The sequence below is a fragment of the Ursus arctos genome, unplaced genomic scaffold, assembly GCF_023065955.2.
Source record: "Ursus arctos isolate Adak ecotype North America unplaced genomic scaffold, UrsArc2.0 scaffold_21, whole genome shotgun sequence".
In the NCBI taxonomy this organism is placed as follows: Eukaryota; Metazoa; Chordata; class Mammalia; order Carnivora; family Ursidae; genus Ursus; species Ursus arctos.
Window position 1 is genome coordinate 17,857,403 of NW_026622886.1, and position 13,448 is coordinate 17,870,850.

General features: G+C 46.9%; 1 protein-coding gene across 3 annotated transcripts in view; it reads right to left on the reverse strand.

Moving 5' to 3' along the window:
• The window catches only part of ELK3 (ETS transcription factor ELK3), a 66,803-nt gene that overhangs the window by 6,747 nt on the left and 46,608 nt on the right, over window positions 1–13,448 (reverse strand). The window contains exons 3-5 of one of the 3 annotated variants that reach the window (XM_048217948.2): window positions 12,168–12,511; window positions 11,732–11,863; window positions 1,847–1,963 (exon numbers count right to left, since the gene is read on the reverse strand). In XM_048217948.2, the coding sequence (XP_048073905.1) occupies window positions 1,942–1,963; window positions 11,732–11,863; window positions 12,168–12,511 (498 nt within the window). In that variant the 3' untranslated portion in view covers window positions 1,847–1,941. Of the gene's footprint in view, window positions 1–1,840; window positions 1,964–4,567; window positions 12,512–13,448 lie in introns of those variants that run through there. The other 2 variants (XM_026499852.4, XM_057316291.1) reach the window with 2 other exon arrangements.

The following is a 13,448-nucleotide window of genomic DNA, read 5'->3' on the forward strand; positions in this document are numbered from 1 at the left end:
TAGAAAAGGTTTAGGATCTAGGGCAAGGGATCCCAAAGAACTCCCTAACAAACAACAGTTCTCCATGGCTTCCTTGGGAGATCACCACGCCCCGTACCAATCATGTGGTAGAATTCCCAGTAAGGAGGGAAGTGGGATTCCATTCATTATTCACAAATACCTAGTGAACCCTACAGAGAATTCTGTTAGATTCTAGGACTAAAGTAAGATTGCAGTTCTTGTACCCACGGAGCTTACTATACACATGGCACCAAACAACTCCTTCCTTCTGCTCTACACAGGAGCTCTAATACTGGAATACTGCTGCTCCCTTCTGAATACTTTGAGCAAGTAAGGTCTTTTAGCTCTCCATCAAAAGATGACTAGCCTAAAACTTTTGCTGGTAGTACATTTGCTCACTGCTTCTAGTTTTTGTTTCCCTGCCGGAGTTAAAAGGGCTAAGAATCAACATGTTGGCTGTGTAGGACCATAGCTCACTTTTTTTGTGATGACAAGATGGCCCAGAAGAGAAACCTTATTACCCAGGAATACACAGTCACATCATGACAGCCCTACCTCAACCTTACTAGGAAACCAGAGAAGCAAGATAGCAACCAAAACCTCTTTAGCTCTACCCTTCTTCCAAGACCCTAAATTCCAGCATGTAAAGCTCCGGGCACAAAGGAGGTCAATACTAACCTTGACAAGCAAAATGACCAACTCAAAAAAGCACAGAGACCTGATCTTTTTAACACTTATGTTCTTAATTTATTCTTTTAACTTTTTTTTTTTTTTAAGGTAACCTCTATACCAAACATGGGGCTCGAAATCACAATCCTGTGATCAAGAGTCACAAGCTCTACAAACTGAGCCAGCCAGGTTCCCCAACTCGTATCTACTTCTTTAGTCAGTGATAATTACTAAGCATCATTTGTGTGCCAAGCAATGTGGCCAGACATGGGGTGGGGGGCAGGCACCACAGTAAACAAGAAACGAGATGCCATTCTGGCCTCTTGAGGGCCCACAGTCCAGTGGGGGAGATCACCAGGTAAACAGGCAATCATAATACAAAGTGCTCAGTGCTAGATGCAACAGGAACAAAAGAACCACAACTAGCTTGGGTGAGCCACCCTGGGGGGGCAGGCATGGGATTCAGGGTGGATGAGACAGACCGGCTAGAGTTAGAGGGGGTTTTCACTTTCTCGTCTTGCTTCACTCCTGTCCCTAGGACCCTTTCTATTCTTCTCTTAGTAACATCTTTGTCTGTGAGGAACAGTCTTTGAGTCTCAAAGAGGAAATACTGTTTACCACATGATCGCAAGCAATGCTGCTGCAAGATTCTAGTGTGTGAATAAATAATAAATGGGCCTACCTAGTAACAGGAGTTGTGCAAGATAAAGCAGCTAAGACTTAGTTTTTAACCAAATGCCCTGGATGCTCCTTTCTTATTATGGAACAAGAAGAACTTGATTATGAATCATAGAATTATACAGATAACTTTTCTATTACAGGATGGAGACATTCTTCACAATTTTTGTTATTTCAAGTGATGTCAATATGTTGCTTAATTTTTTTAAAGTCGTCCCTTTTCCTTAATAAATTTCCAGTTTTCATAGTCAATGAAGATACCCAAACACTTTGAGAATTGTTCCATTTGTCAGTATCTGACATGAGTATACCATTTCTGCCTCGATGAAAATGTCTGCCTCTGAAGGCTGGGTTTTGCAGCACCATTCACTCCCTTTGGAAACTTAACATTTTACCCAAATGTAGGGTAGAACTCTGTTACCTTTGCAGGATTTATTGGGGAAACACACCCCTTAGCAGCTCAGTGTTTAAACATTCATTTCTAAATGCTCACCTGGAACAGCGTGTTTGGCCCTTGCAACCGGGCAGGACTCAGTGGAGCAACTGGACTAAGGCTGCTCCAGAAATGTATGCTGGAGAGCAGTGGACTCGGGGTCAGAAGCAATCCATTTGGTGTCTGGGAAAGAAAGCACATACACAGATTTTGATAAAGGTATCACCTGACTCTGGCCATGATCAGCAGTGTGGCTAGGTGCACTAGCCATGAACCAAGAAACAAGCCTTACCGTCTTAGCAAAATCTGACAACTATGTAATTTCTGCAAGGCTGCCCACAGTTTAATTTTCTTCAGTGCTGAGTGTATTGTATTAACAATTTTATAAAGGAGAATAGTATGGACAAGTTACCTTACCTAAACATTCTGAACACTGTAAAATTCAAGTTTAAAGCAACATTCATTCAGGTGCTTTCTTCAATTTGTTTCCCTTCCCACGTGAAACATGTAGTTACAAAATGGGATTCCATGAAGGGGCTTTATTTTTTATCTATATTTTCTTGTTTTCCTACAGTGGACATCCATTACAAACACATTTTTTTAAAGGGCCTCTCAAGCTTCACTTTTGTGGGTATCAATGGCCCTTTAAGATTTTAGGATCTGTTGTTAAAATACCCTATAGCAGCTTCTTCAAAAGTTCTGAACTGGGTTTTCCAGATTCCACTCCGGATATGGGGCTGATGAGAATTCATCTCCCTGGCAATGGTTTGGAGGGGGAAAAAAATTCTTTCTTGTTAGATTGGGTGTAAAGCCAAAACTCTGGGTTTCCCAGGAGAGTGCCAAGGAGTGCATTTGCTTGCACACACACAGCAGGAGTCCTGGCCTGCAAGCTAGCTAGGGGACAGAAGAAACAACTCACCCCAGCTGGTTATGTCTGCATGGCTTTTATTCTCAGCTGAGGCAAACTGGCCCATAGTGGTTTTGCACCTTTGCTGACTAGAAGGAGCCCCTCAGTGGTTTTGTGATGTCAATAAGGTGCTATGTGTAAGAAGAACCACAGCAAAGGCGCCAGCATTGCAGATTGCATCACTTTGGATGCTAAAGTGTTATTTTTTCCTAGAATTGGCCTCAGCAGCTTCGTTAATTATTGAGAATATTTGGCATAAACCTAAGTTGAAAGGTTCGCTCTGTTCAGCGGAAAGGAGACAAACACCCAAAGGTTCTCAAACTGTGAAGCTGCTGAAAGGTAAACTAATTTATACCATGTTAAGTTGTTGGTTCCACAGCATTTCCTACACATAGAATAACCTATGAGGTTACTAGGATAAATACGTTTTGGATACACTTCCCACTTCTAATCCAAGGCAGTTTCACAAAAATGCCGGGCCATCTGGTCTGACGATTAAGATTTAATGGTTCAGCATGGGTTCTGCCAGGGTTCCAACCTCAGAACCACTACTTACTACCTAGGTAACCTCTCAATACCTTGGTTTCCAAATCTATAAAATGGGGAGGAAAAAATGCCAGGGAAGATGAAATAAGATAATCTATGTAAAGCTCTTAATATGTGCCTGGCGCATACCAAATACTCAAGAAGTGTTAATCACAAGTGTACTCAATATACTTATTCAATGAATTTCATCTGTTCATGGGAGAAATTCTCAATGTATGTATAAAAGTACTCAGTGTTCTGAAACCAATCAAGTCAGCCAGTACCTTCAAGGCTCCTCTGTCATATTAGGCTCAAGTCCACAAACTCAGGTCATCTGAGAACTAACATTTGCATGTTACTCTGGAACCGAATTCCAGCCACAGTATGCCACATTAACATTCAAAAACCAATGTGTTCAGGGCCTCCTATTTTACTTACCAATGAAGGTCCCAAATAAGTCTTCTAGACTACATACCTGTCTTTCTCTTATTCATGGCCATAAATATACATCCATTCTGTTTTAATCCTTTGAGCAATACATGAAGTATAGAAGTTTTATTTTAGTCTAAAATGTGTACCCAGGTCTGGATGGGAGATGTTTGCACATCTGTTTCAAAGGGATACAGGATGTACTCAGAATACAGTAGTCTTCTGTTTCACATGTTTAATCGTTTGCAATATCTTTTATAACATGCAAATAAATATTGTGAAATGACTTCATTTGCTCTTCTCGCCCCCCCCCCCCCAATCCCTGTTCTACCTGAAGATCCTGTAGCTATAAAGAAAAAACTATTTGGTTGCTCTTTTAAGGACTGTTCCTATTAATGCTCACCCTGGGTAATCTCCAGGACACTGTGAGTTTTCAGAGCCCCTTTCCGCAAGCTCTTGGAGTCAGACAAGGTGGGCTGAGCCTGAGGGCTAGATACTGAAGAAAGAAGCCACAAGCAAAATGCATGCTTCCTCTTCCTTCACCAAAAAATATTTTAGCAAATGGGCCCTTCTGAATGGCAGACAGGGAGTTCTGATCCCATCAGCTACAGGGAAGGAGATGCCCTAGGACCCAAGGCAAAGAGGATTGATGTTCAAGAGGAAAGACCATCTGACCAGGATCTCATTTTCATCCCCCTCAACTCAGTTCTTCTTCCACATAATACAGTCTCCCACAAAGCCTGCACATTTGAGCTACACCTGGTAAGCTGGCATTGCCCAGACATGCCTCACCTGAGTGCCCTGGTTCATGGCCCTCTGGCTGGACCATGCCCTCAGACCTCCTCCTTCCTACCCCTGCCTCCCTCTGTCCATCAAAACCACCTCCTCAAAGGAGACTTCTCTGCTTTTCCCTCAATCAGGTGACATTTTTCTTTTCCCTGAATCTTTATAACACTTTATAACCACTTTTTTCTAAACATTTTCTGCCTCATGGTAATTTGCATATTCTTATTATACCTCTTTCTATAGCCTTTAAGGTATCTTGCTCATCTTTATTCCTCCTGTAGTACCCACTTTCTAAATACTTGATGAGGTGAAGCGATCTGTAGCTCTAGGTACATCCCCTCATGTGTCACCTGTTGGACATGTCCACTTGGAATGCCCCACTGTTCAAACCAGAACTCCTCACCTTCCCAAGTCTAGTGTTCCTTATGACTCCTCTATTTGTATCAACAATACCACACCACCCATTTATCCACTCAAGAAATACTGAGTGCCTGATATGTATCAGGTGCCAGAGATCCAAAGATAAAACAAGACATGATCCCTGGACTTACAGCCCTGTCTACAACCCAGCATCCTCATCACTAAGATGCAAAATGACCTCACTTGCTGCAACATCTGGGCACGTCCTGTGGATCCATCTTTGAACTCTTATTTTTTCCCCCCATTTCCATTCCTGCTGTATTCAAGGCCCCATCACCTTAGAGATAGCATTAATAAATGCCACCTAAACCAGCCCATGTACTTCTGGTCCCTCTTCCAATCTATTCCGAGCACCACCACCAAATCAATCACCCTAAGATACTATATTCCTTTGAAATTCTTTCAGTTTCAGGGGGGAAAAATTCCTTGGCCACAATTCTAGGTTCCCTCATAACCTGGTTTCATATGCTCCTTAATTTCTCTATATGAACCCTCCTACTTTGCTTGATATGTCCTGAACACTACAGAATTCCAACCTACCAGTTCCCTGACTACCCAGCCCATACCTCCCTGTGCTAGACCCGTTCCACAGGTGATCTCAACCATTTCCATGATTTTAAGCACCCCTTACATGTTGGTGACTCCCTAACTTATCTCCAGTTCCAAACTCCTTAGCTCCAGCTGTAGCTGGATGTTTGTTCCTTTATGTCCTACAGGCTGCTCAGGCCCAAAATGAACTTGTAACCAACCTCTCACCATGAGCTTATTCTTCCTCCCATGCTCCTCATACTCAACGCCTGGCTCTCCTCTACAATCTTCACACCTGGTTAGTCACCAAGGCCAGTGGCCAATTCCTTTTATCTCTATCAGATCTGTTTCCTTTGGCGCCATCCCACTGTCCAAGCCTTAGATCTAGATCCTCCTTATCTTTCATCTGGAATGTTATAATAGTATCCTAACTGGTTCCAGCCTCACCCCACCCGAATCTAATTCATCAGGATGATTTCTAAATGCAACTCTGTGTCACTCATGCCCCATCTCCCACCGCATCCTTCACCTTTGGAATTTATCCCTCTGTCCCTTATTGAACTACTGTACTGCCCCTAATACACTAAGCTATTTCACATCGTTATGGCTTGGCTCAAGCTGCTGCCCTGCCTACAATGCCCTCCTCACCTTATGTGCCAGATGACTGCTACTGATGCTTCAACACGCTGCCCAAGTGTGAACACGCCTCCCATGAAGCCCTGTCAGCATCCTTCCCCATCCCCAGCAAAACGAATACCTTCTTCCTTAGTATTTCTTTTGTACTGATCTGGGATGGTATATTAAACCACTTAAGGCAAGTTATGAGCTATTAATGATCAGCGACTATCTAATTGACGTTTGTATCCCCAGCTCCGAGTGCAGCACCTTACACGTAATAGGTGCTCAGTTCCTATATGTTGAACTAAATGATCTTTCCCCTCTTCTGTTCCTAAGGTGCTTCTCTGCACTGTGTATTTGCCTCTTGCCACGTGCCACTGTCTCTATGCCTTGTCTTGGCTAGGTCATAAGGTCTTAAAAATAGGCACTGTACGTACCTCTGGTATCCTTTCAATGATTTGCACATAATGCTTGACAATTATTTGTTGAAAGACTCTAAAAGGAATTTTTGTATCTCTTGATTTAAAACCCCAGCAAGCTTTTAATTTCCTATCAAAACAAGTCTAAAAGTTCCTCATCCAGTTTTCAGGGACCTCTATCATTTCACATCACCCTAAGTTATATTTGCCCCATATTCTTCACCTCTTGGACAGCAAGCTATAAGCTCATGAGAGCAGGAACTATCTTGCTCGCCTCTGTACACCCCAATCACTAGCAAATGGTAGATGTCTAACGGTTATCTCCCAAATGAAGAAATTACCGTAGTAACCATTTACTGACTAAAAAGGATGGGCATCAGCCACTCAACAAGGAGTATTTGCAGGTTATTTGATTTGGTAATCTGAGATACCAAAGAATTAAGTCTTTTGAGCTTTAGAAGATAAAAGAGAGGCAATCAGGATGTCCACTTAACATTTTGTTGTACCAACAAACATCACAAATCTTAGTCTCTCATAGACGCCAACAGAATCCACGACAGTGCCATTCTGGAGTTAAAAACAGTCCTCAAATTAAAAAGGTAACTACCTCTGGAGACTCCTGGAGTTGCCCAAAGTCCAATAAAAACATCAATTTTAAAGACCTTAAGAATCACACATAAGTCTGCGTAGCACTGACTGTGCTGATCTTAATGACGGGGACAAAACAGAACTCCACAAGCCTCTAGGTGTCGTCAATGGTAGGAGGGGGAAAAGGAGTAAAAGCAGAACTGGGGAGGAGGCAGTGGGACCCTGACAGCAACAGACGGAGATGAGACAGGCCCCAGGGTGGAAAGAGGGACGGCACTACCACGGTTCCTTTATCCTGGGCAGCCCAGAGCCCAGGGAGGGTCAAGTCCTCAAAACTCTACTGGCAACATCTTCCACTGCAAGGAGCTTCTAAAGGACAACCTCTCCCCTGTAGGGTCAGTATAGAGAAATCTGAACGCTAAACTGGAAAAGTGTTGTAGAGAGTGGGATGAAGGGAAAAAACAAACTTTCTTCCTCTGTGATAATGGCTCAGGAGACAAGAAGATGAGAACCCACTCCAGAGCTGGGGCAGGATGCAATACACCCTGGGTTACTCCTCACCATACACATCCATTTTACTCCAAATTCCCACCTGATGATTTTGGCCCAAAGTTGTTACATTCACCAGTAAATGAAAGGAGGTTCTCGCATTTCGGTCCTCTGCCAGCTGTCTCTACCCAATTAGTGCCATTCAAGGCCGCCGCTAATAAAACAGCCTGGGGCACGCATGCTCAGACTCTGACGGTGAGTTCGTGCCCCAGTGCCCGCATACATCCAAGTTCAGCATCTGAAACATCACACATGAGAGTAACAGAGGCCTTGGCACAAACGAAGGGAAAAGCAATGTGCCAACTCCCAATTCTCAACTAACTGTACATGCTAAAAGATGGGGCGGGAGACAATGAGCAGAAGAGGCAAATGGAAGGAAGAGGGACAGAGGACACCAAGGTGCAGAAGACACACAGAAGCAGAAGTTCCAGCGGGCACTATTCAGGCTTCCATGGTGCCTGGCTAGGAACCACGAGGGTTTCGCATCCTGGCTCCTCCCTCATCTCAATTTCTAGAGCTCAAGCCATGAGAGATAACATCCTTGCTTTTCTACCAACAGTCCAACATGACCTCAGTGGCTGAGCTCCAACTACATCACTTCTTGGTACGCAGCTGGCTTTTGTATTCTGTGACCTCAGTTCCTCGTAGTACATGCTTGAGGGGTGTCTGGGTGATCATCATGTCTGTCTATATTCGTAATCTTGGTTCCTTAAAACAATCAAGAGTAATCTCAACTGCATTGTACAGATCCCAACAGATGCAGCACGAGTATTTTTTATGGGAATGGAGGTTATGGTTTCGGGCGAGAGGCAGAATGACGAACATTTTTCAGGTACACCACACTGTAGATGACATTTCAAATCTGAGTTTGGGCCTATGCAAGGTAGGTGGTTTAATATGATCCCAGGAGGGAACTGTAACCACATGACCCTGTTCATGCTAAGACTCTCTTAATCCTACCCTTCCTCCTGCCATATTTCTATCTGAAAATAACTGGGAATTATTCTTGGGACAAATTAGTAAAATATAAACAATTCTTGGGATAAACTAAGTTCATGGGAATTTCGTTTTCAGGGTATCAAGTTATTAGAGCACACCTTTCATTTCTTCTAAAGCCAATGGTTAAGAAAAGTTGACAGGAGGTTCCCACCGGTAACAAAATGTTTACATGCAAACAGTGTCACGTTGCACACAGCACACCCCACAGAGGCAAGTAATTTCTGCAGTTGAAAGTGCTAAGGTGAGAGGGAAACCAATGAGCTATGGGAATAAGACATCACTGCTGCCTGTGGGAGAAAAGCCCCAAGTCTCCTTTGGGAGAGGAAACCCCCAGAGTTGACCTCGAAGTAAAGGAAAGGCTTTCACTCCTGCCCCCTGGGGGGATTTCAGGGAAATGGGCTCACCCCTCAGGATGAGGCCGGCTCCTGGGACCTGACCTTGCCTCTGACTGTCCACGGAGGGAGAGCCATGGCTCCAGGGTTAGTTTCTGAGCCACTCAAAGCAACTCCGGGGGGAGGGAATCTCTGAGAATCCAAATCCTACATTGATTCCAGCCTTACCCTAAAGAGCCGGAGGACTGTCAAGCCGAGACAGGTGTGACTGTCCTGTCTGATCTCAGAGAAACCACTTGGGTGAATGAATATTCCCACCTGAGTCCTGCCCTTTCTCTGCTCTCTCTGGTTTCTCCCTCCCTGTCGGCCACTCTCGGCTGCGCTGGGTGCAGAGCTGACACTGCTAGGAGGTGAGGGAATTCAAGTCCTGAGATTACACCATCCCCCAAAGCCAACCCTTAGCTCCTTTGAAATCATTCAGAGCACTACCTGGTAGCCACCCCCAGCATTGGGCTTGATCCAAAGGCACGTTCAGCCAGAGACCTTACTTCTACTCCCCTGTCATGGGACGAGACCCTGCCCTTGGCCTCCCTCTCCTTGGGAAACCCTGGTCCCATTTCTTGGACTTCCTGACACCAACTCGCAAGCAAGGTCCTGCGCTCGCAGCTTGGCTGAGGACCATTCACTCTCATCTGCCCAAGGCACTAGTCCTCTCTTAAAGCATTTGGCTTTCCGATGCTTTCCCCTCCCCTGGTTTAGGCTGTTCTAGTAGGTCCTGTCTCCCAGTCCCAAGTTTAGCATCCCCTTGTTCACATCCTCGATCTATCCCTACCTCATGTCAAGGTCTGTCCTCCCCTCAGCCCAGCCATACCATCCTCAGTCCCACTGAGCAGAGCCACCCTAAATTCACTGTGTCCAGATCCCAAACCCCAGGGCCAGCCTGAGCTGTTTTCCTGAGACGACAGGACTGGCATCTGTTCAGAGATGGAGATACAGGCTCACCGAGAAAGCAGATACGGAAATCTGAATGGACCTCGGTCTGGCTTGAGACCTCTCTCAACCTTGCAGTTGTCAGCACAAAGGAGGCCAGGGGAGGAGCTCCTCGGATGGTCCCCCTGGCCCACTTCTCAAGTCCCTTCTCGGAGCTACTTCAGGAACCGCTGTCTCTGAGCCACTTACTCAGCAGTCCCTAGTCTCCGGACCATTTTGTTTGATCAGAAAATGCTGGAGTAAAAGCACACATGCTCATTCTGCCCAGTCGCTGAGCGCTCAGCCCTCCCATCCATGGCGGCACGCTCATTACCACCAGCTCGCAAGCTTGGGCGGACACAAGATCCTTGGACACAAGCTGGGAGAAGCCGTGGAGAGGAGAGTGGCCAAGAGCTGCTTTCGGATGTTTGGCAGACTCCACGGACGGCTACGATCAGGGGCAACTGGGTGTTTTCCCAATAGGCACACCGAGAACATTTTACTTAAGAGCATGGATTCCGGAGCAGAATGAGCGGGTTCAAATTTGCTACCACCTGTTAGCTGTGTGACCCTGGATGAGTTACTTCACCTCAGTGCCTCAGGTACCTCAGCTGGAAAACGGCACGTGAGAGTATCTACTTCACGGGCCTGCCACGAAGGGTAACTGGAGTGGTGAGTGCGAAGTGTCTCCAAGCGTAACCGGCAAACGTGAACCTCTAGGACGCCACTGCCCCTCACGATGGTTACAGCGAGGACAGTGACGGCCCGGAGCACAGGGGCGGGCGGCGGAGCTCCCCCCGCCTCACGGTTGCAGGAGGATAGCTGCCGGCTGTGGCTCGCGCTCTTACCACGGCCACCGTCCCAGTCAGTCCTCGCAACGGTCCATTTCACAGATGTGGACACAAGCTCAGAGAGCAAGTGCCCACCGTCTCACTGCCACCCAGCCGGGTAGCCAGGAGCCGGATCCCGTCTGTGACCCCAAAGCCAACGCGCTTAACCTCTGCCACCGAAGTGCGTCCAGTTCTCCAGAGGAAGCACAAGCAGGCTTTACCGGCGGCCCTGCCCTTGCCCTGCGAATGCCCGCCGGGCAAGAAAGAGCACCTGCCTCGCAGATTTAAAGGAACAGGCTGCCTTCTCGTGGGCGTTAGTAACGGGTTTTCTCAGAAAAGCACTGCTTTTACTGAAGATTCTTTCCCACCGCTTGGCGTGGCCCTGACGTTTCTTGTCAGAGACTACAGGACAACGCAGAGCCACCCTGACAACCGCAACAGAAGCATCGCCTAACATCTATCTTCTTAGCAACAGAGAGCGAATGGCTACTTACCAAGTGCCTCCAGAGAGGACTCTGTCGTAAAAATTTCACGAAGCCCAGGGGCGCCTGGACAGCTCAGTCGGTTAAATGTCTGACTCTTGATTTCGGCTCAGGTCATGATCTCAGGGTTATGAGACTGAGCCCCACACTGGGCTCCACGCTGGGGGTGGAGCCTGCTTAAGAGTCTCTCTCTCTCTGCCCCTCCGCCCCTCCCCCCAAAAATCCATAAAGCCCAAATGCCTTCCGAAACGTCACTTGGCCTGCTCCACTTCCCCTAGGAAAATATTGTTTGGATCTGCTTTGACGGCCAGGGTGCATGTTCTCTATTATGATCACCCTCAGCCACTAAAAGCAAGAAACCTGTGAAGCATCCCACTGTAACCTTGGTTTGGGGGACGCCTTGGTCTGGGGATGGAAAAGTAATTTCCCTTCACTCTTACACCATGACTTTGGTCTACGGGCCCTAAGATTATCCTCTGAAGGGCAGAAGGAAGCAGCCTGGGTTGCTGTTTCTTCCTCTCCGCTACACCACGGAGTCTGATGCGCCCCCCGCCCCCCACGGGCTCTTACCTGCGCGGTGAAGAAGGCTGGGGTGAGGGATCCCGACGGGAGAGCTGGGCTGTTGAGGGCGATGGAGCCGATGTCGGTGCCAGAGAGCACCAGCGGGGGCGCGGAGATTTCCAAGCCTTTGGGTTTTTTGGCCTTTGGGGGAAGAGATGGAGACCTGGTCTTGGAGCCCGATGACAGGTTCAAGGGCTCTAGGGAATCGGAGTCATGGCAGGCGGCCTCCAGGAAGAGGCTTCTGTGTTCAGAAGGGAGGGGCGAGCTGGGGGACAGGGACGGGGACCGAGACGAGGAGGGTGAAGCGGACGAAATGCTGGCGGCATTTGGCAACATTAAAGAGGAGACCTTGGCTGAGGCCGACGAGGCCAGGAAGGCCTCAGACGTGGAGGGCAGGGGCACCACGGGCCTGCTGGCGTGCTTGTCGCTTTTATTGGTCACAAACCTGATGACAGTCCTGACTTCTTCCACGGGAGGGCTGTCTTCCGGCTGCTCCTCCAGCTTCTCCGTCTTGATTGCCTTGAAGGGCTCCGGTGGGTTCTGCAGGGAATTAATGGTGAAGGACGAGTACAGGCCCGAGTGGATGTATTCGTTGCGGCTTGCGCTTTTGAGGGCCGACAAGCCGTGTCTGTGTGCCTCTCGGCCCTCGGGAGCGGCCTTGCAGTCGCTGTCCTGCAGCAAAAGGCTCTCCCGGCTCATCTCCACCGCGTGAGGGTCCATTTTCAGTATCTCCGGGAAAGAGACAAACTTGTACACAAACTTCTGCCCAATCACCTTTTTGATGATGTTCTGTGAACACAAGAGGAGACATTGAAAAGATCAGTGCACCAGAGAAACGGAGGAAGACGTTCGTGGTCATGGGGAATTTTGCTGGCGGCTGCACAAAATACTCTCCCGACTGACGTGTCTTGGCTAAGGCGCGGCGGAAAGGGGCCTTGAGTGGAGGCAGCAGAATTCGATTTGCCTCCCAGTTCTGCTCTTACAAACGGTGCGACCTTTAGCACAGCCACAGTCGTTTTTAGTTTCCTCATCTGGGAAGTAAGGGTTATCCTACCTAGTAACGTCCCAGCCGTCCCCATTTGTTGAGCACTTACTGTGGGCCGACGGTGTTCACGCATCATCCCATAGCATCTGTACGGCGATCCTAAACGGAAGGTATTATTACCTAAAAACTAAATGATTTACCTCCCATTCTAAAACTTAAGAAAATAAGCTTAGAGCGCTTAAATGACCCACATAAGCCACATGGTAGGTAAGTGGTCGAAGCAGCACTTCCTTCACCATATGCAGTATTGTCTTACCTACCTCTGGGACTCGTGAGAATTCAATGAAATAATAATGGGAAAGCATTCTGTAAGCTGGAACGCATTATAGAAATGTAAGTTATTATCGCCAAGCACCACAAGGTTTTCTTAAATCATGTAGCCAATTTTTCCTTTTTAATTTTCTGCCAAGAAAGCCACCGGAGGAGAAACAAATTGTCTACTTTGATATTTACATCACTCCTACAGTATTTTAAGTTGCTAGTATCTACTTCTGGCTCTTCAAGTTTATGGCTCCAAGTCCTCAAACATTAGGATGAAAATTAAAACTAATAATCACTGCAGAAGTGTTCACACCCCTTTGGGAGAACATACTTCATCTGACAGGCTATCTGCTCTTCTTGAGGTTTATTGCATTGGAACATCAGCAAATATCTATCAAATCTTTGTGGGGTGCAAGGCGC